This window comes from Schistocerca americana, chromosome 2 (assembly GCF_021461395.2).
Source record: "Schistocerca americana isolate TAMUIC-IGC-003095 chromosome 2, iqSchAmer2.1, whole genome shotgun sequence".
NCBI lineage: Eukaryota > Metazoa > Arthropoda > Insecta > Orthoptera > Acrididae > Schistocerca > Schistocerca americana.
Genome location: NC_060120.1, coordinates 1,035,068,993 through 1,035,093,262, shown reverse-complemented (window position 1 = coordinate 1,035,093,262; position 24,270 = coordinate 1,035,068,993). Strand labels below are relative to the sequence as shown.

The 24,270-nt window shown below is 45.4% G+C and overlaps 1 protein-coding gene across 2 annotated transcripts in view; it reads left to right on the top strand.

Annotated features, from left to right (window-relative positions):
• The window catches only part of LOC124594925 (solute carrier organic anion transporter family member 4A1), a 539,939-nt gene that overhangs the window by 231,326 nt on the left and 284,343 nt on the right, over positions 1 to 24,270 (top strand). For both annotated transcript variants that reach the window (XM_047133418.1, XM_047133417.1), the window contains exon 3: positions 7,789 to 7,954. In XM_047133418.1, coding sequence (XP_046989374.1) covers positions 7,789 to 7,954 — 166 coding nt within the window. The remainder of the gene's footprint in view (positions 1 to 7,788; positions 7,955 to 24,270) is intronic.

The following is a 24,270-nucleotide window of genomic DNA, read 5'->3' as shown; positions in this document are numbered from 1 at the left end:
CACGCTAACCATGGGACCACAGCACCCCTAAGTTCATCCTATCCTAGATGTTACCTATCTTACGCATGGACTACTCAGTTTGTATATTTTGCTTATTTTTTCATAGTTCCACACAACGTCTTCCTTTTTTCTCGATTGATCTGTGTTCAGTTTTTCAAGGCTTATCCACGGTGCCAACTTATAACTAAATCTGAGGGGGGTGCGATGGGGAGGTTCCCTTGTTAGGCAGATTCGCTATCCGCTGCGGCACACTGGCACTACGGCGACTGCGCCTGCACTGAATACCCCAATACGTCTCCCTAGCCGATACAATTTACAATTCACGCCTCAGCCCATTCTGCCCATTGCTACTCCTCTTCTACACTACACTGAAGCGCCAAAGAAACTGGTATAGGCATGCGCAACAAATACTAAGATATGTAAGAATACGGCGCTGCGGTCGGCGACGCCTATACAGGGTGGTCCATTGATAGTGACCGGGCAAAATATCTCACGAAATAAGCATCAAACGAAAAAACTACGAAGTACGAAACTCCTCTAGCTTGAAGGGGGGAACCAGATGGCGCTATGGTTGGCCCGCTAGATGGCGCTGCCATAGGTCAAACGAATATCAACTGCGTTTTTTTTAAAATATTAACCCCCATTTTTGTTACATATTCGTGTAGTACGTAATGAAATATGAATGTTTTAGTTGGACCACTTTTTTCGCTTTGTGATATATGGCGCTGTAATAGCCACAAATATATGGCTCACAATTTTAGACGAACAGTTGGTAACAGGTAGGTTAGCTTTTATCGCCGCGAACTATGCGATAGTGATTTCAGTACTGCAACAGACAGATGACCGCCGTTCTCTCGAATACATCACACACCACGAGGTGGTGATTAGGACATGAATTTAAATTTAAGACCATAAAGCGCGTCGTCTGCCGCACTTCATTCATTGGTCACTTAAAATCAGCTGTGGACAGAATACCTTCAATTTCCGTCCGTCATACCTCGCGGCGGCAACTCAGTCGTTAGTCATTAACAGCATTTGCGAAGTGATCCACCATGTTTATGTGTTGCCACTAACCAACCGGTAGCCGGGAGCCGATGTGGGAACACTGTACCGGCAAGTGATAGATGTCAGCTGCCAAATGATTTTAATCGGAGTGTAGATTGAAGTTCTAAATGACGAAAAATTCTCTGTAAAACTATCAAAATTTATATATATATATATATATATATATATATTCAAAACTGAAAACTAATGCAAAGATTCGACAGATAAATTACGAATAAGAAATATATATACGTGAGTGTCGAATACTTTAAGAGGTGGTAGTACTCATTGAAACAAGAAAAATAAGTCCAAAACATATTGGTCCGGAAATGCGTACTTTCTGAGATGAGTAGAGTAAACATCGGCCTGGAAATGCATGTTTTCTACGATAAAGACGTGTTTACAGGAGGTGTTCAACGTGGCGTCCATTCAGAAGAATGCACCCCTCTGCCCACCGGGCGTAAGTAATGGATCACCCTTCTAAGTATACCCGGTTATTGTTGTACCTGATGCCACGCATTGAAGACGGGACTCTGTACTGTCCGCACTTCGTTGTTTGGTGTGGCGTTCACCAATTACGTCAAGTTTCCCCATAACCAGAACTTTTGGGGATTGAGGTCTGAAGAACGAGCAGGCTTAGGTGAGTCGTCGTCCCCCCCCCCCCCCTCCCCCGACCCATCCAGCGGTCCAGAAATTTTTGCGTCAGATGTTCGCGCACATTGCGACGAAAGTGTGCTGGTGCGCCGTCATGCATGGAGCACATTTTTATTTGTTGGTGCAGTGACACAGCCTCCAGCAAGGTGGGCAATACATTAATGAGAAAGTTCAGATAATGCGCCTCACTTAACCTTCTTGGCAGCACGTATGGCTCTATTAATCTCTCGCCAAGTACGCCTGCCCATACGTTGACTGAGAATCGGTGCTGATGCCGTCTTTCGTGAATTGCTCGGGTATTTACATCTACCCATACATGCTGGTTATGGAAATCCACAACACCATCTCTTGTGAATCCTGCCTCACCGGTACAAGTGAAAAGTGGATCTGCGGCACAGTTCTGCAACAGCCATTGACAGAACCACAAGCTACATCTACGTGATTACTCTGCTATTCACAATAAAGTGCCTGGCAGAGGGCTCAATGAACCACCTTCGAGCTGTCTCTCTACCGTTCCACTCTCGAACGGCACGCGGGAAAAACGAGCACTTAAATTTTTCTGTGCGAGCCCTGAGTTCTTTTATTTTATCGTGATGATCATTTCTCCTATGTAGGTGCGTGCCAACAGAATGTTTTCGCAATGGGAGGTGAAAACTGGTGATTGAAATTTCTTGAGAAGATCCCGTCGCAACATAAAACTCCTTTGTTTTAATAATTGCCACTCCAATTCACGTCTCATGTCTGTGACACTACCTCCCCTATTCCGCGATAATGCAAAACGAGCTGCCCTTCTTTGTACTTTTTCGATGTCATGCGTCAGTCACACTTGATACAGATCCCACACCGCACAGGAATACTCCAGAATATGGCGGACCTGTCGCACCTTCTAAGTGTTCTGCCAATGAATCGCAGTCTTTCGTTTGCTCTACTCACAATATTATATATGGTCGTTCCAATTTAGGTAATTTGTAATTGTAATCCCTAACTCTGGTACCGCGCGCCGCGGTATTTGAATCCCTGCCAGACGTCATGGACGTCGAAGACCCCTAGACCTCTCTCCACCATCGCGCCGTAAGCTGTGGCGGCGGTTAGAGTGAGGGCGCCACAGTGGAACATGTGGTTCCAGCAGCCAATGGCGGCGCCCCCGATAGAGCATTTAAGCGCCTGCCTCTCGCTCAGCCAGTCCCGCCTGGATATCTGCCCCCCCCCCCCCCCCCCCAATTCTATAAGTCCCTCCAGATCCTTGAGCGTCATGCACTCCGTCTCGCCTTCCCTATACGCCTCTCGTCCCCCACGCGTATCCTCTATGACCTCATTCCTTTCCCCCATCTGCTCCTATTCCTCGAACATATTCGGATCCTCTACACCTCCTGCCGCCTTGATCCCCCTCACCCCCTGGTTGCTCCTCTCCTCTCCCATCCCCGCCCCCTGCCACGTCTTCACTGTTGTGTCCCCCCTACCCTCCATCTCTACATCCTTCATCTCCTTTCCCAAGGTGGCTTCCATCAACTCCCCCTCCCAGATGATGCCCTCTCTCCCTCCATTTATCCCTCCTATCAACTATGATCCTCACTCCCCCTCCTTTCCTCTGTCCTTTTCCCAGGCTCCCTCTCCCCCCCTTCCATCCTCTTTTTTCCCCACCTCCCCTCTCTCTGCCTCCTCCTCTCCCCTTTTGCATTTTCCCCCTCTGCCTTTTCCCATTCCCTCTCGCATCTGCCCTGCCCCTCCCCCCCCCCCCTTTATGAGTCCTCTCCCTCCTTGGTTCCCCCCCCCCTTATCGTTTTTTCCTCTCCTCCCTCCTTGTTTTTCCCCCTCCTCCAGGTCCCTCCCCCCCCCCCCCCAATCTGCTTTGGCTCGGGAGTGTCATATTTGTGCCGCCATTTTCGTGCAGTGTTTAACAGTGAGTTTTTACAGTGAGTGTTCCGTGTTGTGTCTTTTGGGGAGTGTAGCGAACAGCCATCATACTGTCGCTGGGTGTGATTTTTTATCTCTTGCGAACAGAAACCAGACTGTCGCCATGTTTTTTAATTGTGTGTCTACTATGTTGCTTGTCTGATTCCTGTGTATTTTATCAAGATTGCAAACCCCCTTCTGCTTTCTGTTTTAACTTTCCGCATTTTTTCCGCCATTTTACACTTTAAGTCACCGTTTTATCGCCTGTATTTCTTGTTTCTTTCTTCTTCCTTTTTTTACAAAAAGTCTGTAGGCTGTACAGCAGCGTACTAAGCTGCTGCCAGCCCGCCCCCTTCGGGGGGAATTGAAAATCAATAAAAAAAAAAAAAAAAAAAAACCTCAGCCAGCGAGTCTAATCGTTGCACGAGTCTCGACACATCGCCTCGACAACATACAGCGTGTTTATCGTTCTTTGTTTTCATTACTAGTGGACGTCTTGGATTCGTTTAGCTGTGTCTGTCACTCCGTTGCTTCTTGCGTGTTGTCGTCGTAAGGTCTCTCTCCATCGTCCGTCGTTGTTTCGTGTCCGTCCTTTTTGTTTGTTCGCGGGCCGCTCTCTGTTTGGTCCCGGCGCGCTTTCTCGGCCACCCCGCGACCGTTCCGGTCACGGTCACAACAGGTTACAACACTAACCGTCTGCCGTGATGACCCTGTGGCCTAAGAGCTTGAACGCGCTATAGATGGTAGGAGTACTGCAATTTTCATGAATTAACCGCAGACAAAAGAGTGAGACACGTCTTCTGCCGCTGTTAATTGACGCACAGTGGTCCCAGGAGTTTTTTTCTACTGAACGTAGCACACGCTTCTCCCTGTCAGGATTACGGACTGTGCGGGGCCTTCCACTGTCAGTCTTCCGAGGCTCAAGACTACCCGTGTCCCTCAGGCGCTGGAAAAGTCTGCCAAACAGCTTATCAGAGGCCACTCTGCGCTGTGGATATTTTTCAGCGCAGGGGCTCGCAGGCTACGCCCATTTGCTAAATAATAGCCGAATATCGCATACGCCATTTCACTTGTCGAGTAGTCAGTACGCTTCCACTGCTGACAAGTGGAGGGAGAGTGGAATTTGTACGTAGAAACAGCGCAATAACAATAAGTAAGTGAATCCCCGTTTGGAAGAAGGTATAACACCATGATACGTACCCTGAGTTGACAGTACTGTACAATAAGGCATACAAACACGACAAAAACTAACGTAGCATACAACACGACTCGAACCAAACAACTGACTGTAGACTACGTAATACAATTCCACCAGCCGAAACGCGTTTCCATTGTGTTGGGGTTGACCTCCTCGGACGATTTCCAAAGTCTGCTAGTGGGAACAGTTGGATTATTGTTTGCACTGATTCGCTGACGCGCTATGCCATTACAAAAGCCGTGAAAACAGCCGAAGCATTCGAGGTAGCCAAATTCATCGTAGAAGTCATTGTATTAAAACACGGTGTCCCAAGGTCGTTAAGTACGGACCGAGGGAAAGTTTTTCAATCGAATCTTGTGACAGAGACAAACCGTCGGTGTAACATTACTCATCACATGACGACTGCCTACGATCCTCAAACTAATGGGCTTACTGAACGTCTTAATAAGACTTTGACCGACATGCAATCAATGTTCGCCAATGTTGAGCAGAGCAACTGGGATGAGGTGCTACCTGTCGTGGCGTTTGCATACAACACCGCCAAACAAGATACCACAAAATTTACGCCATTTTTCCTGGTGCATGGGCGTGAGGTGACGACGACGATGGACACTGTGTTCCCGTTACATCCTGATGACGTGGATGGTGACTACATCGGCCAGGTGTTAACCAGAGCTGAGGAAGATCGGAGTTAGCTCGACTCCGCACGCTGGAGGGCCAAGAAAACGATCGCCCTGTTGTCTACCAGCCTGGTGACCTCGTCTGGATCTTCATTCCTGTTCGGAACGTTGGTCTCTCTGAGAAGCTCCTCAGGCACTACTTTGGACCTTATAAGTTCGTAAGACAGATGTCTGATGTTACTTATGAAGATGAAGATTTCGACCCCGACACAAGACGACGAAATGTCAGAGATACGGTCCACGTCCTTCGAATGAAGCCCTATAGGGACCCTGAAACCCAGGGTAAACCCGAAGCTCCAGCGACGGGCAACAAGAGGAAAGGTACCGGAGAACGTAGCGGCAAGGGAAGTTCTAAGGAAGATCGCCGCCAGGGCGAACATCAGTCATCGGGAGTCGGAGTATGCAGGACCGAAGACTCGTTCCCGGACTAGAAGGACGTAACACCGAGACGCTGTTCTCTTAAGGAGGGAGCAATGTCGCAGAAGAAGCCAAGTACCACCGTCGCCGAAGTGTAGTGGTTATGATACTAGATTGTTGCATGGTGGGTCGTGAGTTGAAAACTCACCCGAACTGAAACATTTTAATTTCTGTATTCGGTTCGAATACATTCTAGAAGTATCCACAAATGGCAAGAATCATTGTACTGGAATGTTCTGTAGCTGTATATATACCGTGTGTGTTCTGGCCGGAGGCAGTGCGCTCCGCGCTCTTGTATGTGCAAGTGCTGAATAAAACTTCGTTAAGTGAAGTTAGTGTTCGTCAAAAAATGGCTCAATTTGCTCTGAGCACTATGGGACTTAACTTCTGAGGTCATCAGCCCCCTATAACTTAGAAATACTTAAACCTACAATGAGATGTTCACTCTGCAGCGGAGTATGCGCTGATATGAAACTTCCTGGCAGATTAAAACTGTGTGCCCGACCGAGACTCGAATTCGGGACCTTTGCCTTTCGCGGGCAAGTGCTCTACCATCTGACCTACCGAAGCACGACTCACGTCCGGTACTCACAGCTTTACTTCTGCCAGTACCTCGTCTCCTACCTTCCAAACATTACAGAAGCTCTCCTGCGAACCTTGCAGAACTAGCACTCCTGAAAGAAAGGATACTGCGGAGACATGGCTTAGCCACAGCCTGGGGGGTGTTTCCAGAATGAGATTTTCACTCTGCAGCGGAGTGTGCGCTGATATGAAACTTCCTGACAGATTAAAACTGTGTGCCCGACCGAGACTCGAACTCGGGACCTTTGCCTTTCGCGGGCAAGTGCTCTACCATCTGAGCTACCGAAGCACGACTCACGTCCGGTACTCACAGCTTTACTTCTGGCAGTACCTCGTCTCCTACATTCCAAACTTTACAGAAGCTCTCCTGCGAAACCTTGCAGAACTAGCACTCCTGAAAGAAAGGATACTGCGGAGACATGGCTTAGCCACAGTCTGGGGGATGTTTCCAGAATGAGATTTTCACTCTGCAGCGGAGTGTGCGCTGATATGAAACTTCCTGGCAGATTAAAACTGTGTGCCCGACCGAGACTCGAACTCGGGACCTTTGCCTTTCGCGGTCAAGTGCAGGAGAGCTTCTGTAAAGTTTGGGAGGTAGGAGACGAGGTACTGGCAGAAGTAAAGCTGTGAGTACCGGGCGTGAGTTATGCTTCGGTAGGTCAGATGGTAGAGCACTTGCCCGCGAAAGGCAAAGGTCCCGAGTTCGAGTCTCGGTCGGGCACACAGTTTTAATCTGCCAGGAAGTTACTTAAACCTAATTAATCTAAGGACATCACACACAGCGATGCCCGAAGTAGTAGTCGAACCTGTGATCGCAGCGGTCGCGCGGTTCCAGACTGTAGCGCCAACAACCGCTCGGTCACCCCGGCCGGCAGTGTTCGTCATTCATCTAGTTACACCTTCCTCTACGTGACATTATGTACTGTAAGGAAGACATCATAATACTCTTCCGACCCATTTGACGGAGCGCCAGTGCAACGACTGTGCTAATATCAGCAACCAAGTGTCGCGCAGCCCTTCCTATAAACACGTTTGTCTCGGAAATCATGCGTTTCTGGAGCCATGTTTATTAGACTTAAGTTACATGTTTCGATGAGGACTACCACCTCTCTAAGTTTTAGAAGCTTTTTTTTTTTTTTTTTTTTTTTTTAATAGGTTTGGATATTAGGTTCGTGTATCGTGTTCTACAATACTGTTTGACAGAGGCAGTTACATTCGAGTGGACACCGGTATGTTTGGCTGGCGTGGAGCTTTCTCTCGCTATTCTAGAAACAGCGCAGAGTGTGTGTGTGCGATACGGGACGTGCTGTTCGCTTGCAGGGCTCTTGCCGCGAGCAGTCCGCGGAGTCGGAGCACCTGTCGTCGTACGTGTGGCTGTTCCTGCTGGGCCAGCTGCTGCACGGGGCCGGCGCCTCGCCGCTCTACACGCTCGGCGTCACCTTCATCGACGAGAACGTCTCCAAGAAGATGTCCTCCGTCTACCTGGGTGAGTCACTGCCTCCTACAGCACTAGGAAAATACGTCGTCGGTACACATGCTCGTCTGCACACTCTGGTACGCAGTGACGTTTGCGGCAGGTACAAACATCCCCCTCCCTTAGCCAGGTCGCCTGTGCGGTGGCCCTTGACTGGGAGGTGGAGGTAACCCTTCGAGTCTTACTTGTTAGTGATGGAAGAAATTTCGGATAAACCAGAATGTTTGGGATCTCCTATGCATTTCCGCTAATGTCTTCATCACAAGCCCTAAAACACCGCACAAAAATTTCAGAATGGCGGACATGATGTCACGCGTTGCCGTGGCGAAAGTATGAACATGTATATGTTTCGGGATCTTAAAACTAAGTTTTGGATATAACAGGATGATTGCAAGAAAAATGGGATAACAATGAATTGAATACCCTTAGCTACATATAGGCGTTGATATAAGTCAACGGCGACAGTTGAAAATGTGTACCCCGATCGGGACTCGAACCCGTGATCTCCTACTTACATGGCAGACGCTCTATCCATCTGAGCCACCGAGGACACAGAGGATAGTGCAACTGCAGGGACTTATCTCTGGCACGCCTCCCGTGAGACCCACATTCCCAACTTATTGTCCCGCACTATATTCATAGTGCCCCTGCCCATTATACTCATTACTCGCGGCTTTACTGCCGATTCCCGTAAGAGTTCGGGCGCTGTTTGTGCATCTGCACAGAAGAAGATGGTCAAATGGCCGATGAGTCTTAATTATATATATATATATATATATATATATATATATATATATATATATATATATATATATATATATATATATATATATATCAGATGCACATTTTTCATTATATATATATATAATGAAAAATGAGAGTTTTGGGTAGAGAAAAAACTAAAATTTAAAATAGCAACCACAAAATAACGAAAATACTAAAATATACTAAAGAAAACAAGCTGAAAGAAGCGTGATGTAATGGCTGATGTCAAAGAAGAAACGAAAAAGAGAAAGAACACATACATGCAATTACCGTGAACCAGCTATAACGTATCGAAAACATCACGTGACCTATACAGCTTAAGTGAAAAGCCCGATACCCATTCACATAGCCAAAATATGTACCAATGGCAGCAATTACGGAAGTGTTATATCAAAAATATCCCTTGATCTACCTAGATCAACCTTAACAGCACGTTACCAACACAGTGATCCACAAGTCGATAACAATAAACAAAACAAAAAAACAATACCAATATATAAAGCCAAAAAACAATACTAACACAAAGCGTGACAACAGAAACAATCATACGATGGAATCAAGCAAATAAATAATGGAACTTCCTGAAGTAAAGCTGTGAGGACGGGGCGTGAGTCGTGCTTGGGTAGCTTAGATGGTAGAGCACTTGCCTGCGAAAGGCAAAGGTCCCGAGTTCGAGTTTCGGTCCGGCGCACAGTTTTAATCGGTCAGGAAGTTTCATATCAGCGCACACTCCGCTGCAGAGTGAAAATCTCATTCTGAAATAAATAATGTGTTAACATCACTGTAGCACAGAAAGAGAGCCTCGATTTCTCAAAGCAAGTAGCGCACAGGACAAGAACCTTATAATCTACACGGAGATGAGCTCGTTAAGTGTTTCCAATTTCACATAAATTGTTGTCACTGTTTTCTTTTGTTATTAAGACGAACAAAGATAACGTTTAAGCTGTGACGTCACCCGTCACATCATCACTACGTCACGGCTCAACTTGCCGAGACCCACGAGAAAGACAGGCCGGGGCGCATACGTCACAGCACGTGACGCAGCAGCCGTCCCCGGTGGGAAGCGAGTAACTACGTCAGTTCAAAAATGGCTCTGAGCACTATGGGAAACTTCTGAGGCCATCAGTCCCCTAGAACTTAGAACTACTTAAACCTAACTAACCTAAGGACATCACACACATCCATGCTCGAGAGAGGACTCGAACCTGCGACCATAGCGGTCGCGCGGTTCCAGACTGAAGCGCCTAGAACCGCTCGGCCACACAGGCCGGCAACTACGTCAGTTGCTGCTAACATAGATAAATAATAAATAAATAAATTTACATCATGACTGAAATTAAAATGCAATGTTATTACCTTCATGTCATAACTAAAAGTATCATGTTTTTCTTTTAATAATTAGATGCCTTACAATTCAGAATGCAGGCGTTTCATAAAATATGTGATCTATGAGGAACGTTTTTAGTTTCCTTTTGAATACCCGTCCATTATTAATCTCCTTTTTTATACTAATGGGAAGCTTACGGCATGCAAGCTGTCGATAGCACACGACAAAGTTAAGTACTTCAGTGGGTACCTTTTCATTGACATATTGATTTCCCGGTGGGCTCTGCGCCGTGCCGAGTGTTCGCGAAGTATGGCGCACAACGCAACTAATGTGATGTCACAAGTTCGTTGCTGGGCCCTGTTTCTCGTGGGCGTCAACCTGATCCAAAATTTTCACAGCCAGTAGTTGATCGGCAGAAGGAGGTGTTGGCGTAAAGTTCATGATTACCAGAAATTGTGCCAGTGTCCTGGGTTCAGTTTCAGAGCTCTATGTAGTGTCTCATGAACTGAGGATACGTAATGCTGTTTATGGTCATCTGTCCATCGAGAGGATTGGGCTGTGTGTTGGCACTTAGCAATCCGTGACATGGCGCCTCAAACCGCGCGGCCACTTCGCACGGCCAAACGCCTTCAGCGTGACAGTGTTTTACCACTGCTTTGACCAGGATTCGAACCTGGGTTATTGCGGCCACAATGCAGTATCCGAACGGCTAGACGACCACGGCTAACCGGAGCACTAACGGTATAAAACTAATGTTTAGTGTTAAATGAATTGGGTTATGAACAAACATTAACTGTGTGTTAGGCGTCTATGTGCTGTAGAGCCGTATTTATCTCTTAATCTGGGGGTCTAACAGGGGGCGGAAGTGGAATGTAAGAGTGCGGGGGAAGGTAGGTCGCTGAATTATTTTCATGCACCTCCCTACTTTAGAGGTTTGCAAACTAAAGTGCGAGCATGTGATTCACCACTCAATCTAACCCACTACGTTACAAGAAGCAACTACAGGGCGCTTCACAAAGTTATACCGACTCTTCCGCAGCTCGCCTTACAATATGAAGCACTGGCGATGCAGTGTGCACACGTGGCCAGTGAGTGCTTATTTTATCCAATGTGCGTTAACATTACATGGAACACAGATATGAGTTCAAGAGAGATTGCACTCCTGCCACCGTTTTTAATGCAGCATTTTCTGCCATTTTATCTGAGCACCACGACTATGTAGCTGTTTTTACGGATGGGTCGAAACAAGGGGATTCTGTTGGTTGCTCAGTTGTTTTTCCATATCGCGTCCTCAAGGTCCGACTGCCTCAGACTTTTACTTTCTTTGATGCAGAATTGTTTGCGATCTTGCGGGCACTGGAGCACATGAGACATTCTTCCTCTCCTAAATTTCTTGTCTGTTCCGATTCACTAAGTGCCCTTCACTCATTGCAACGTTTGTATCCGGGAGACAAAATTGTCCAGACCATCCAGGATGCCCTCCTCCAACTACAGCGACTGGGGAAGGTTGAAGCTTTCTGCTGGGTTCCGGGGCATGTCGGCATTGCTGGGAATGAAAGGGCAGATCTCGCAGCCAAGGAGGCGTGTCTCGCCCCACAAGTATCTCAGTGTGCTATCCCCTTGCACGCACTCACCTCGCTGTTGAGCTCACGAGTCATGTGTCGGTGGCAGGATGAGTGGCTGGAAGTGACTGACAATAAGCTCCGTCTAGTCAAGCCCACAACGCGTGTGTGGTGTACTTCCTTTCAGCCCCATCGACGACACGAGGTTCTCCTCACTCGGCTTCGAATAGCCCACAGCCCTATGACGCACGGCTTCCTGCTCCGGCGAGAGGACCCTCCAATGTGTGGTGCTTGCGGCGTCCAGGTCACTGTGCGCCACGTTTTATTGGATTGCGTTTTATTTTCTGACCAGCGGGTCGCGGCTGACTTGCCAGCGGACCTGCCGTCTCTTTTAGGTAACACTCGGACGAATGTAGTTAAAGTTTTAAAGTTCTGTGCCCTGTCAAATGTTTGTACAAAGATTTTAGGGAGAGGATTTTAATTTTCTCACTGTGTGACAAGCTCGCCCATATTGTATGTAAGTGGCCAGCCAAAACAATTTCCTGTGACATTCTTGTTGCTATGTTTCCCCTTTCCTTAGGTTTTACTTTCTTATGTAGCATTTTCCTTCCTTTCCTGCTTTCTTTGAGTGTGTGCTTTAGTTTTCCTAGGTCTGTCCACATTCGTTCCTTTTAATGTGTGTCAGGACGCTGATGACCTCGATGTTGAGCGCCCATAAGCCCAAACACACCACCACCACCACCACAGTAATAATACTAACGCAAGAAATACGTTGACGTAAATCTCTGCTCACTGAGTGGAAATTGATTCTCAGTCATCCTGTACTGGAGCCGTAGCGTTCTTCTGGGAAAGGCAACTTCCCCCACCATGAGCGCAGTTTATAGACAGACTACATCTGCCCAGCATTTCCTGACCAGTTCGCTTACGTGAATAGACAAAATAACTTCACTGAGCTCGTGTTTGTACAGTAGAGTCATTTTCTGTTCATTAAATCAGTACTTCTTTGCAGTTGTTAAGTGAGCTTTTATGTTAAAAAGATCATCAACTGAAACTGTCACCTGTCTTACACACTGAGTAGTCTGTGCCCAATGTAACATCGATTTCCTTATCTCCAGTATAAATCACAACTGCAATACTATTCATAGCATGAGCTATATCAAATCCATCATCCCATCCTCGGCTCACCCAGCACCTGAAGAGGCTCAGAGGCTTAAAAAGTCTCCCTGTGCATCAGAAGTAGGGGGTCACATGGGTGTTGTGGAACTTCAGATATTTCAACATAGCTCAAGCAATGCATTACAGCAGATTACCGTTCTGCGCATGTCTGCGCAGTGCTACTATAGGCGTACACAAGTCCTCAATGATTAATTGAACAACGTAAAATAAAGGGGGGATACAATCGGTAAAGTCTGAAGACTTGTTTATGCCTACAGTAGCGACATGTGGTGAACTTACAACACAAACGTCTTGTGCCTACTGTACGGCAGTTTGTTTTGAACTGTGGTGCAACTGACAAGATGACTCTTGCATCTGCTGTTATTTATGTACATTGGACGATGCTCGCGCTGATTTTGCATTTAACGTTTGACGATGCCACTATGGTTGCACTACATTAGGACATGTTCTTATAGAACAGGTAAGCCTCTTCATACTTAAAGCGCACAAATGTATATGTATGTCAGCAGTACTTTTCACTGCGGTCTATTTTATTTTTTTAAGCTGTAGACAATTCTCTAGTGTATTTATGTTTTCCCATATTTTGACGATGGTCATTATAGACCGAAACCGGTAATCTGTTGTCAAAAAGTTTCTGCCCATAGATGTAAAGTAAAAGAAATTTATTCTATAATCGGGTCACTGTTTTATTCGCGACAATGTTGCAGCTTGTGAGATGCTGAAGGCTAGGTGGGTAGATCACGTAACTAATGAGGAGCTACTGAGTATAATTGGAGAGAAAAGAAATTTGTCGCGTAATCTGACTATAAGAAGGAATCAGTTGGTAGGACACATTCTGAGACATCAAGGGATCACCAATTTAGTTTTGGAGAGAAGTGTGGGGGCTAAAAATCGTAGAGAGATACCAAGGGACGTATAAAGAAGTAGATTCAGAAGTTGCAGCAGTTATTCGAAGATGAAAAGGCTTGCACAGGATAGAATAGTGTGGAGAGCTGCATCAGACGAATCTTCGGATTGAAGACCACAACAGCAACGCTAACACTCTTCCATCTTATACGAGATGTGGTTTTTAAGTAATTAACCGTTTAAAGATAGAAATAAAACAAGTACAGTTTTTAGCAATTTTTACGTGGAAGCCTATGCTTTCATGTACTTTTCTACACAATTCGCACTAATATTCGGCGTATTTACATTTGCTTGTGAGCACCTGAAATGCCTGCTCCGATAGAGAAGCCCACAGACTGTGAAATCGGCGCTGTGATTCGTTGTCTTAGTGCTAAAAGCGTAAAAGCGGCTGAAGTTCATCGTCAGATCGGTGAAGTGTATGGAGAAAACATTATGAGCCGTGGGATGGTACGGAAATATGTGAGAGCTTTCGAAGATGGCCTAACGAATGTGCATGATGATAAACGATGTGGGCGACCTTCAGACATCACTGACAATTTGGTGCAGAATGTTGATGAAAAAGTGATCGAGAACAGACGCTTTACGCTTTCGACATTACGTGATAAACGTACTCAAGAAGTGTTTCTTATGCAATTATTGCCTCATCAGGCACCATATTTCTATGAAGATGGGATTTAAGAGGTGGCTGTGCGATACGTGCCTTAAATTGGTGGGAATTATGTAGAAAAGAAGAGTAAAGTACAGAATTTCATGCAAAAATAAAATTGCCAAGAAAGGTCTACTTGTTTTATTTCAAAACGGTACTTACTTTAAAAAAGAAACGCCTCGTAGAACACATTTTCCGCTCCATAAATCCATTTTTTTCCAAGTACATGTCTTTCAAGCTTTTTAGTGAGAGTGCAGTACCGTTTTTAGCAGTACGTAACCATTTCTGCAAAGTGTTTAAAAAAAATATATTTTCTATTTTTATCCTATCTTATTTACACGACAAATAAAATAAAAAGTTTCATTCTTTTATGAAAACGCCAACAAAATTCGTCCTTTTATGTACCTTGAAAAAACCTCTATAACCTTTCGTCTTTTAATTCTATTTGTTTCATCTCTGCTTATATTTTAAAGCTTTTGGCTGAAGAGCGAAATTTTGCGTCGTTGGCAGCCCATGGCGAGAGGGAATGAAATAACAGTAACGATAAAAAATTGTGTAAATTACGAGGTTAAGAGTAAGCCCTTGAAAAAACAAGCATCAGCGAAATCGACTGATCGCATAAAATAAGCGACCGTGGTCGTAATAAAGCGAAGGTGGAAAATGGAACTGTATTTTAAAGATTAATTTTAATTTTAAAAACCAACAGCCTCAGTTGCAAAATTTACTTAGATTCACCTAGGTTTCCGTCGGGAAAACCCAACTTTCTTCAGAATAAAAGTAACTACCATTTGCTCATAGTGGACATCATCAAGCTAAAACTACAAATGGCCCGTATTGCCGGATGTTACAGATTACATCTACATCTACATTTATACTCCGCAAGCCACCCAACGGTGTGTGGCGGAGGGCACTTTACGTGCCACTGTCATTACCTCCCTTTCCTGTTCCAGTCGCGTATGGTTCGCGGGAAAAACGACTGTCTGAAAGCCTCCGTGCGTGCTCTAATCTCTCTAATTTTACATTCGTGATCTCCTCGGGAGGTATAAGTAGGGGGAAGCAATATATTCGATACCTCATCCAGAAACGCACCCTCTCGAAACCTGGCGAGCAAGCTACACCGCGATGCAGAGCGCCTCTCTTGCAGAGTCTGCCACTTGAGTTTATTAAACATCTCCGTAACGCTATCACGGTTACCAAATAACCCTGTGACGAAACGCGCCGCTCTTCTTTGGATCTTCTCTATCTCCTCCGTCAGACCGATCTGGTACGGATCCCACACTGATGAGCAATACTCAAGTATAGGTCGAACGAGTGTTTTGTAAGCCACCTCCTTTGTTGATGGACTACATTTTCTAAGCACTCTCCCAATGAATCTCAACCTGGTACCCGCCTTACCAACAATTAATTTTATATGATCATTCCACTTCAAATCGTTCCGCACGCATACTCCCAGATATTTTACAGAAGTAACTACTACCAGTGTTTGTTCCGCTATCATATAATCATACAATAAAGGATCCTTCTTTCTATGTATTCGCAATACATTACATTTGTCTATGTTAAGGGTCAGTTGCCACTCCCTGCACCAAGTGCCTATCCGCTGCAGATCTTCCTGCATTTAGATGTAGACTTGTTCATAAGTTCATTCATGACCATTTTGTGTGGTAAGTCAATAGGATGTTGATGCATTGTAACCATAGCTAAGCAAATGCTTAACATTTACATCTCAAAAAAAAAAAAAAAAAAGAATTAGACCTAGTCATAATAATGACGATGGTGGCTTTATATTATCCTTCCCACTCCTAAGTCGTTTTTGGGTGATTAAACTTGGTGCTTAAGCACAAAATTTTTCTAGACAGGCCATACGTTGTAAGAACGTGATGTCTTCCTCATATCATGACCAACAAATAATTCATAAATGTTAAGACAGTCGATCTAAGTACGTTCTGCACAGGATAACATATACGCCCTTTTCTTCAGCTGTACCTTTCTTTTATTTCACATTACTAGTGGAGGGCAGCGTGGAGGGTAAAAATCGTAGAGGGAGACCAAGCGATGAATACGCTAAGCAGATTCAGAAGGATGTAGGTTGCAGTAAGTACTGGGAGATGAAGAATCTTGCACAGGATAGAGTAGCATGGAGAGCTGCATCAAACCAGTCTCAGGACTGAAGACAACAACAACAACAACAACAGTAAATTCAAGGTCAGGAGTTAGGTTCGCGTCTTGTCCCAACAAGTACCCATCACACAGCTTATGCGAAGGCGCAAAGTGTTGTGTCCACCCAGGTGGGCCTCATGACGCTACGGTCAGTTCCAGTACAGCACTCGTGGCCGCCACATCGCGGTCGCGAAGTGGGCCCGAGGCAGTTTCGGGTAAGTTTTTACAGTCTGACGATAATTTGTGGATTTGTAGTTTTAGCTTGACGATGTCCACTATGGACAAACGGTAGTTACTTTTATTCTGAAGAAGGTTGGGTGAATTTTGCAACTGAGATTGTTGGTTTTTAAAATTAAAATTAATATTTATACAACTGCTGACAGGGCCGCGAAATGTTGAAAGTATTTTAAAGAGTTTTATGAAATAACCCAATAATTTGTAAGTCTTTTTAGATGTTGATGTCTGGTCGCAGAGTGAAGAGAAAGTCAGTGGAACTATAGGAGAACTATATGTGCATACATTTGCCTTTATCAGTAATTAAATTCAGCAAATTTCTACGGCAGCCACGCAGCGGGTGCGTGCACGTGGTGTCCGGTAATGGGATACCCCACGCCTCTCGGAGTGCCGCCAACTTCTGCCAGTGTTTACCGCAGCAGTCGCCGGGGGCGCAACAGGGCGGTAAGCCGTGAAAGAGCTGTGTAGCCCGTGGCCTGGCTGGGGGGGGGGGGGGGGGGGTGAAAATGAGGGGCACAGGAATAAAATACGCCCGCCTCGCAGGCGGCGGCAGCGGTTAGGGGCCGCCTCCCCGGGTGCATAATTAAAAGTGACGCTTGCGGCGACGGAGAAATTTCCCACCGGAACAATAAAGGGATTATCCGCGCGCGACCCCCGGGCTCGCTTACGCAAACGAAATTGCCCAAGGAAGTTAAAAAATGCCCGCGGATTATCACGGGATTTGCTCCCGTCGGGCGTTTGCTGTTGTCGCGCACGGGGTAATGAGCGACGTTCCGAGCGCCCAGATTTGGGGCCGCGAGAAATGAGAGCGTTATAAAAAGGAGAGAACAGGGGAAAAAAATATAAAACATAATGGCGAACTGCTCGTTTTGCACAAAGGGCGAGTGATGAAGCCCATAAAAAAAGATACGCTGGACTGAAGAGAGAAATATACTACATTACTTTCTTCAAAACATGGTTCCAGACAGTTTAATGAAAAGGAAAAAAATACCAGAGGAAAAAGGATGACAGTAATAGCACGTATCAGTTGCAGAAGAATTGGTTACCGTTACAGAAGAATGGAAAAGAAGTTATTGATGATCCCTGAGGTCACGAGTTAAGAAAGGTAAAGGTCGAAGAGACAGTTATGGTGTTATCCTTAATTATCCATGCGACACGTAAGAAAAATAAAGACATCTTCATAGGATTTGACGACCTTAAAAACTATAGAACCGACACCATGAATCTTGCTGGGCTGTCCGTAAATCCGTAATAGTACGAGGGGGTGCAGATTTCTTCTGAATAGCACGTTGCAAACCATCCCAGATATGCTCAATACAGTTCATGTCTGGGGAGTTTGGTGGCCAGCGTAAGTGTTTAAACGAAGTAGAGTATTCCTGGAGCCACCCTGTAGCAATTCTGGACGTGCGGAGTGCCGCATTGTCCAGCTCGAATAGCCCAAGTCCGTCGGAATGCACAACGGATATGAAGGGATGCAGGTGATCAGGCAGGGTGCTTACGTCACTGTCAGAGTCGTAATTAGACGTATCAGGGGTCCCACATCACTCCAACTGTCACGCCCCACACCATTACAGAGCCTCCACCAGCTTGAACAGTCCCTTGCTGACATGCAGTGTTTATGGATTCATGAGGTTGTCTCCATACCTGTACACCTCCATTCGCTCGATACAATTTTAAGCGAGACTCGTTCGACCAGGCAACATGTTTCCAGTCATCAACAGTCCAATGTCGGTGTTGACGGGCCCAGGCAAGGAGTAAAGCTTTGTGTCCTGCACTCATCAAGGGTACACGAGTGGGCCTTCGGCTCCGAAAGCGCATATCAATGATGTTTTGTTGAATGGTTCGCACACTGACATTTGCTGATGGCCCAGCGTTGAAACCTGCAGCAATTTGCGGCAGGGTTGCACTTCTGTCACGTTGAACGATTCTCTTCAGACGTCGTTGGACCAGTTCTTGCAGGATCTTTTTCCGGCCGAAGCGATGTCGGAGACTTGACGTTTTATCGGATTCCTGGTATTCACGGTACACTCGTGAAATGGTGGTACGGGAAAATCCCCTCTTCATCGCTACCTCGGAGATGCCGTGTCCAATCGTTCGTGCGCAGACTGTAACACCACGTTGAAACTCATATCTTGTTAACCTTCCATTGTACAAGCAATAACCAATCTAACAACTGCGCCAGACACTTGTTATCTTATACAAGCGTTGCCGACCCATGCGCCATAATCCGCCTGTTTACGTATCTCTGTATTTGAATACGCACGCCTATAGCAGTTTCTTAGGCGCTTCAGTGTATATTTTTGATGTCGCTGAACACGAATCTGAACTTAGATTTTCAAAATTCAAAATGGCTAATCCAATGTGGCGATTCTTGCCAGAAAGCGTGACCAAAGTGATTTCGTTACTTACGTTTAGTATGCAATTGCTGGAGCGTATGTCAACCTTCCTCTAACTGTAATTATTCCTGGAGAGCAAATCCCTCTTTTTTCTCGGCGAGAAAAGCCGATGTGGCTGGGCTGGATATGCTACCTACGGCAGCCTTCACACGTTGTTCGTCAGCTTTTTCGGCGAATATGTTTACATGCATACTGCAATATAAATTACTTTGTGAACGTGCGCCACGGCATGACAAGTTTTCTACCTGAGCCTGGCATCTGCGTCCCACAGCGCTCGTGACACTGTTGGGAACAATGGCCTGTAGAAACTTTCGTATCGCACGGATTAAAATACCTTATTATCGCAACATTCTAGACGCATACACCTTTTAAAAAATGCAATTACAAAAAAATCGAATTTTCGACTATTTTGACTGAGAACCTGACCTTAACGATGCAGCCCATCAGTATGCACGTGTTATTTCCTTGTATCACAGGACACAGTCCTTGATGGCGTTACATTTTTTCCCAACAGTGTACAGGGTGTTTATAAATGAATATTGGGGTTTTAACGCTTTATAATATTTGTTATATTAAACTTACAGCTATAAATGATATGTCAAATGAAAGAGTAACTTATAAATGTTCAATGTGAGCACCATTTGTCACACGGCACACATCAAGTCTATAGCCGAGTTCTTCCCAAATGTTGATAAATGTATCCTGAGTGATTGTAGCAACAGCTACTTCGATCTGGTTTCTTAATTAGGGAGGTCTGCTGGTAGCAGAGGCACGTACACACGATCCTTGATGAAGCCCCAAAGGAAAAAATCGCATGGCGTTAGGTCGGGTGAACCTAGAGGCCATGCAGAGGAAGCCCTGTCATTGAGCCCCTTGTAGCCTATCCAGCGGTTGGTTACAGTGAAGTTCAACCAATTGTGTACTTCGCTATGCCAGTGAGGTGGCGCACCATCTTGTTGGAAAATGAAGTTCTCTGGCTCATCTTCTTCTGAGGGAAGAGCCATTGCTCTAGTGTATCAACGTAAGAAGTACCAGTTACAGTAGGTTCACCAAAAAAGAAAAGCCCATAAAATTTTCGCTGGGATATGGCACAAAATACAGTCACTTTAGGGGAATCTCGTTGCATTTGTACCACCTCGTGAGGATTTCCTGAGCCCCAGATGCGCACATTGTGAGTGTTAACATGTCCACTAAGGTGAAAGGTCGATTCATCACTGAAGATAACATGATCCAGAAAATCTTCATCGTCATGAAAGAACATTTCGTTTGTGAAGTTGGCACGTTATCCATGGTCTGCCGGCTTTAGAGCCTGTAATAACTGTAAACGGTAAGGATGTAGTTGTAAGCGTTTTCTTAAAACTCTCCAAACTGTCGACATGGGAAGTTGTAATCCACGACAACCCTTCCAGACTTTCTTTGAGTTCCTTGGGCTGCGAGTGAACGACTCTCTCACTCACTCAACAGTCTCTTCACTAACTCTTGGTCTTCCTGTGCTCTTCCCTTTACAAAGGCAGCCAGTATGTTCAAATTGATGATACCATCTACGAATGTTATTATCACAACCGAACTTCAGCCGGTACATACGTTGCACAGTAACTACAGATTCGGTCTTTGCAAACTGCAAAAAGCTTTCTGTTCCGCCATCTTCGCTACTACCGCTGTCTAGCAGATTGCGGCGGAAACATTGCGCGCTGCGCATGCGCAATGGTGCCAAACACAACTGTTCGAGTTGCTCTTTCATTTGACGTATCATTTATAACTGTAAGTTTAATGTAACAAGTATTATAAAGCGTTAAAACCCCTGATATTCATTTATAAACACCCTGTATTTGGGCACTGACTGCAAGGTCTAGAAGGAAGTACAGGGCTATTACAAATGATTGAAGCGATTTCATAAATTCACTGTAGCTCCATTCATTGACGTATGGTCACGACACACTACAGATACGTAGAAAAACTCATAAAGTTTTGTTGGGTTGAAGCCGCACTTCAGGTTTCTGGCGCCAGAGCTCTCGAGAGCGCAGTGAGACAAAATGGCGACAGGAGCCGAGAAAGCGTATGTCGTGCTTGAAATGCACTCACATCAGTCAGTCATAACAGTGCAACAACACTTCAGGACGAAGTTCAATAAAGATCCACCAACTGCTAACTCCATTCGGCGATGGTATGCGCAGTTTAAAGCTTCTGGATGCCTCTGTAAGGGGAAATCAACGGGTCGGCCTGCAGTGAGCGAAGAAACGGTTGAACGCGTGCGGGCAAGTTTCACGCGTAGCCCGCGGAAGTCGACGAATAAAGCAAGCAGGGAGCTAAACGTACCACAGCCGACGGTTTGGAAAATCTTACGGAAAAGGCTAAAGCAGAAGCCTTACCGTTTACAATTGCTACAAGCCCTGAAACCCGATGACAAAGTCAAACGCTTTGAATTTTCGGCGCGGTTGCAACAGCTCATGGAAGAGATGCGTTCAGTGCGAAACTTGTTTTCAGTGATGAAGCAACATTTTTTCTTAATGGTGAAGTGAACAGACACAATGTGCGAATCCGGGCGGTAGAGAATCCTCACGCATTCGTGCAGCAAATTCGCAATTCACCAAAAGTTAACGTCTTTTGTGCAATCTCACGGTTTAAAGTTTACGGCCCCTTTTTCTTCTGCGAAAAAAACGTTACAGGACTCGTGTATCTGGACATGCTGGAAAATTGGCTCATGCCACAACTGGAGACCGACAGAGCCGACTTCATCTTTCAACAGGATGGTGCTCCACAGCACTTCCATCATGATGTTCGGCATTTCTTAAACACGAGATTGGAAAACCGATGGATCGGTCGTGGTGGAGATCATGATCAGCAATTCATGTCATGGCCTCCACGCTCTCCCGACTTAACCCCATGCGATTTCATTCTGTGGGGTTATGTGACAGATTCAGTGTTTAAACCTCCTCTACCAAGAAACGTGCCAGAACTGCGAGCTCGCATCAACGATGCTTTCGAACTCATTGATGGGGACATGCTGCGCCGAGTGTGGGAGGAACTTGATTATCGGCTTGATGTCTGCCGAATCACTAAAGGGGCACATATCGAACATTTGTGAAGGCCTAAAAAAACTTTTTGAGTTTTTGTATGTGTGTGCAAAGCGTTGTGAAAATATCTCAAATAATGAAGTTATTGTAGAGCTGTGAAATCGCTTCAATCACTTGTAATAACCCTGTAGTTACCTCGCGGAGTGTGATTACACAGACAGCTGATCAGGGCACAAAGCCAGCTCGCGGTTGGCAGCGACATACGCGCGTCGCTCCGTCACCCCCGGTCGCAGCTCGCGCCGCCCTCGACGACGGAGGGCCAGGTACTCGGCGAGGCGCGTGCGCGCTATCTCGGCGAGCCACGTGGCCGCGCGCTTCTGGTGTGTCTATTGCCACAGCGCACAAAACGCCGTCGGGCCAGATCTCATTTTCTGATAGCGCAGCGCGGTTCCCACGACCTGAGGTGACAGCGGGGAAGCTACTGCTCGCCTGTGCCGGCGTGGCTGCTTGCTCGGCGAGATAAACGGCACGGCAAGAGCGAGAGGTGGCCGGGAATTGCTGCGCCCTGCCTGTTGTTCGGCACCTCCTGTCGGCGAGAAGGAATGTTTTGTGCCGTGAGGGGAGAGGTAACCTCCCCGTGCTGGTTCACGTCGCAAGGTGCAGCTGATAACAGGTACCGACGCTACGCACAGGCGCAGAGGGAAAAGAAGGGGCTTCATGGGAGTATTCACACTCCCCACTCTCCCCCCTACCCCAAGAAAAGGGAAAGAAATTAAGTCCCGACACAGATAACATCAATAGTTCCGTCCCTTTCCTTTCCTTTCTCCTCCCTCCACCTTCCGTTAAGGGGCTCCGGAACGCCCTATACTTGCAATGTTAAAATAACGCTTATAAATTACATCTTTCCTCACAAAGTATTTGAGGTAGGAAGTTGAACTTTTTACAGATTATTTACTGGAATATGGGCTACAACTTAACACAGGGATTTTACAAAATTTTAGATCAGTTATTAAAGATGATTTTTTTTCAATTGTAATGAAAATTCACAACATTTTTTGCAATTTTTTATTTATATATTAAAAAATATACAGTTTTTTTGGAAAAAGGCTGTGTTAAATTATGCAGAAGGTACTGTGTAACATTTACTGGAAGTTTGAAACAAATATGTTTGGAAGATCCTTAGAAAACATGTAATTAGTATGAGAAAATAAAAGTTTTGGGAATCGAGCGACAAAGATTGGATTAACTTTTTAGTGCATTCCAGGTCCATAGGATGGATTATCTTCATCCTCTGCAAACTCCTCCTCCAGCTTCCTCTTGTTCCTCCTCCTGTTTACTCTTGCTTGTATTTCTAGACTCTTTACAGCCCTGTCTGCAGCCCGAAGGCGTTCCTTGTCTAAAGCAAGCATCGCTCGTTGTTGTGCTCGTAGATTTTGCCACCATTTTCTTCAGTTGCAGTTACTGCAACACTGTTCCAAAAGGTGGTCATGTATGAACACTTATCACATTTCAGTTGTATTTCACTAGCAAGTCCTAAGTGCTTTATTATGGAGAGTTCCAGACCAACTTCACTACAATGAATACATCTTACACAGTTTGAAAAAATTCCTTTGAGAACCGACATATCAAATATCTCATTCACATCCGATTCGCCAATAAAACATTCATAGTTTTCACTCATTGAACCAAGCTTCTTCTGTGAAGTATTTTCTTTCCCACTTTGACTGCTATGGGCAGGTGTACTTGAGAAGTTAGGTTCACTCACTTGGTTATCGTCTTTATTGTTTACAGTAATAACACATATCTTTGGCTTTCCAACATTTCTCGTTTTCTTAAAAGCCTTCAGAGGATTTCTAATAACTTTACTTTTACTCATTATTATACTTCAACAAAACAGAGACTCAAGAAACAGAATTAATTACGAATATTTTCGAGATAACGACAGAGTAAATAAACATGAAACAATCGACAATCACACCAGCGATATATATTGAACCATCACAGGTTAGCCACAACACATACTTTATCTCACATCACTAAAATGTACCTGATGAACACGGACGTTAATAATAACACCATTTGACAGCAGTTTAACAGCGCCACATTGGGTCACGCCCATGTAGAACACATTTCAAAAAAAAT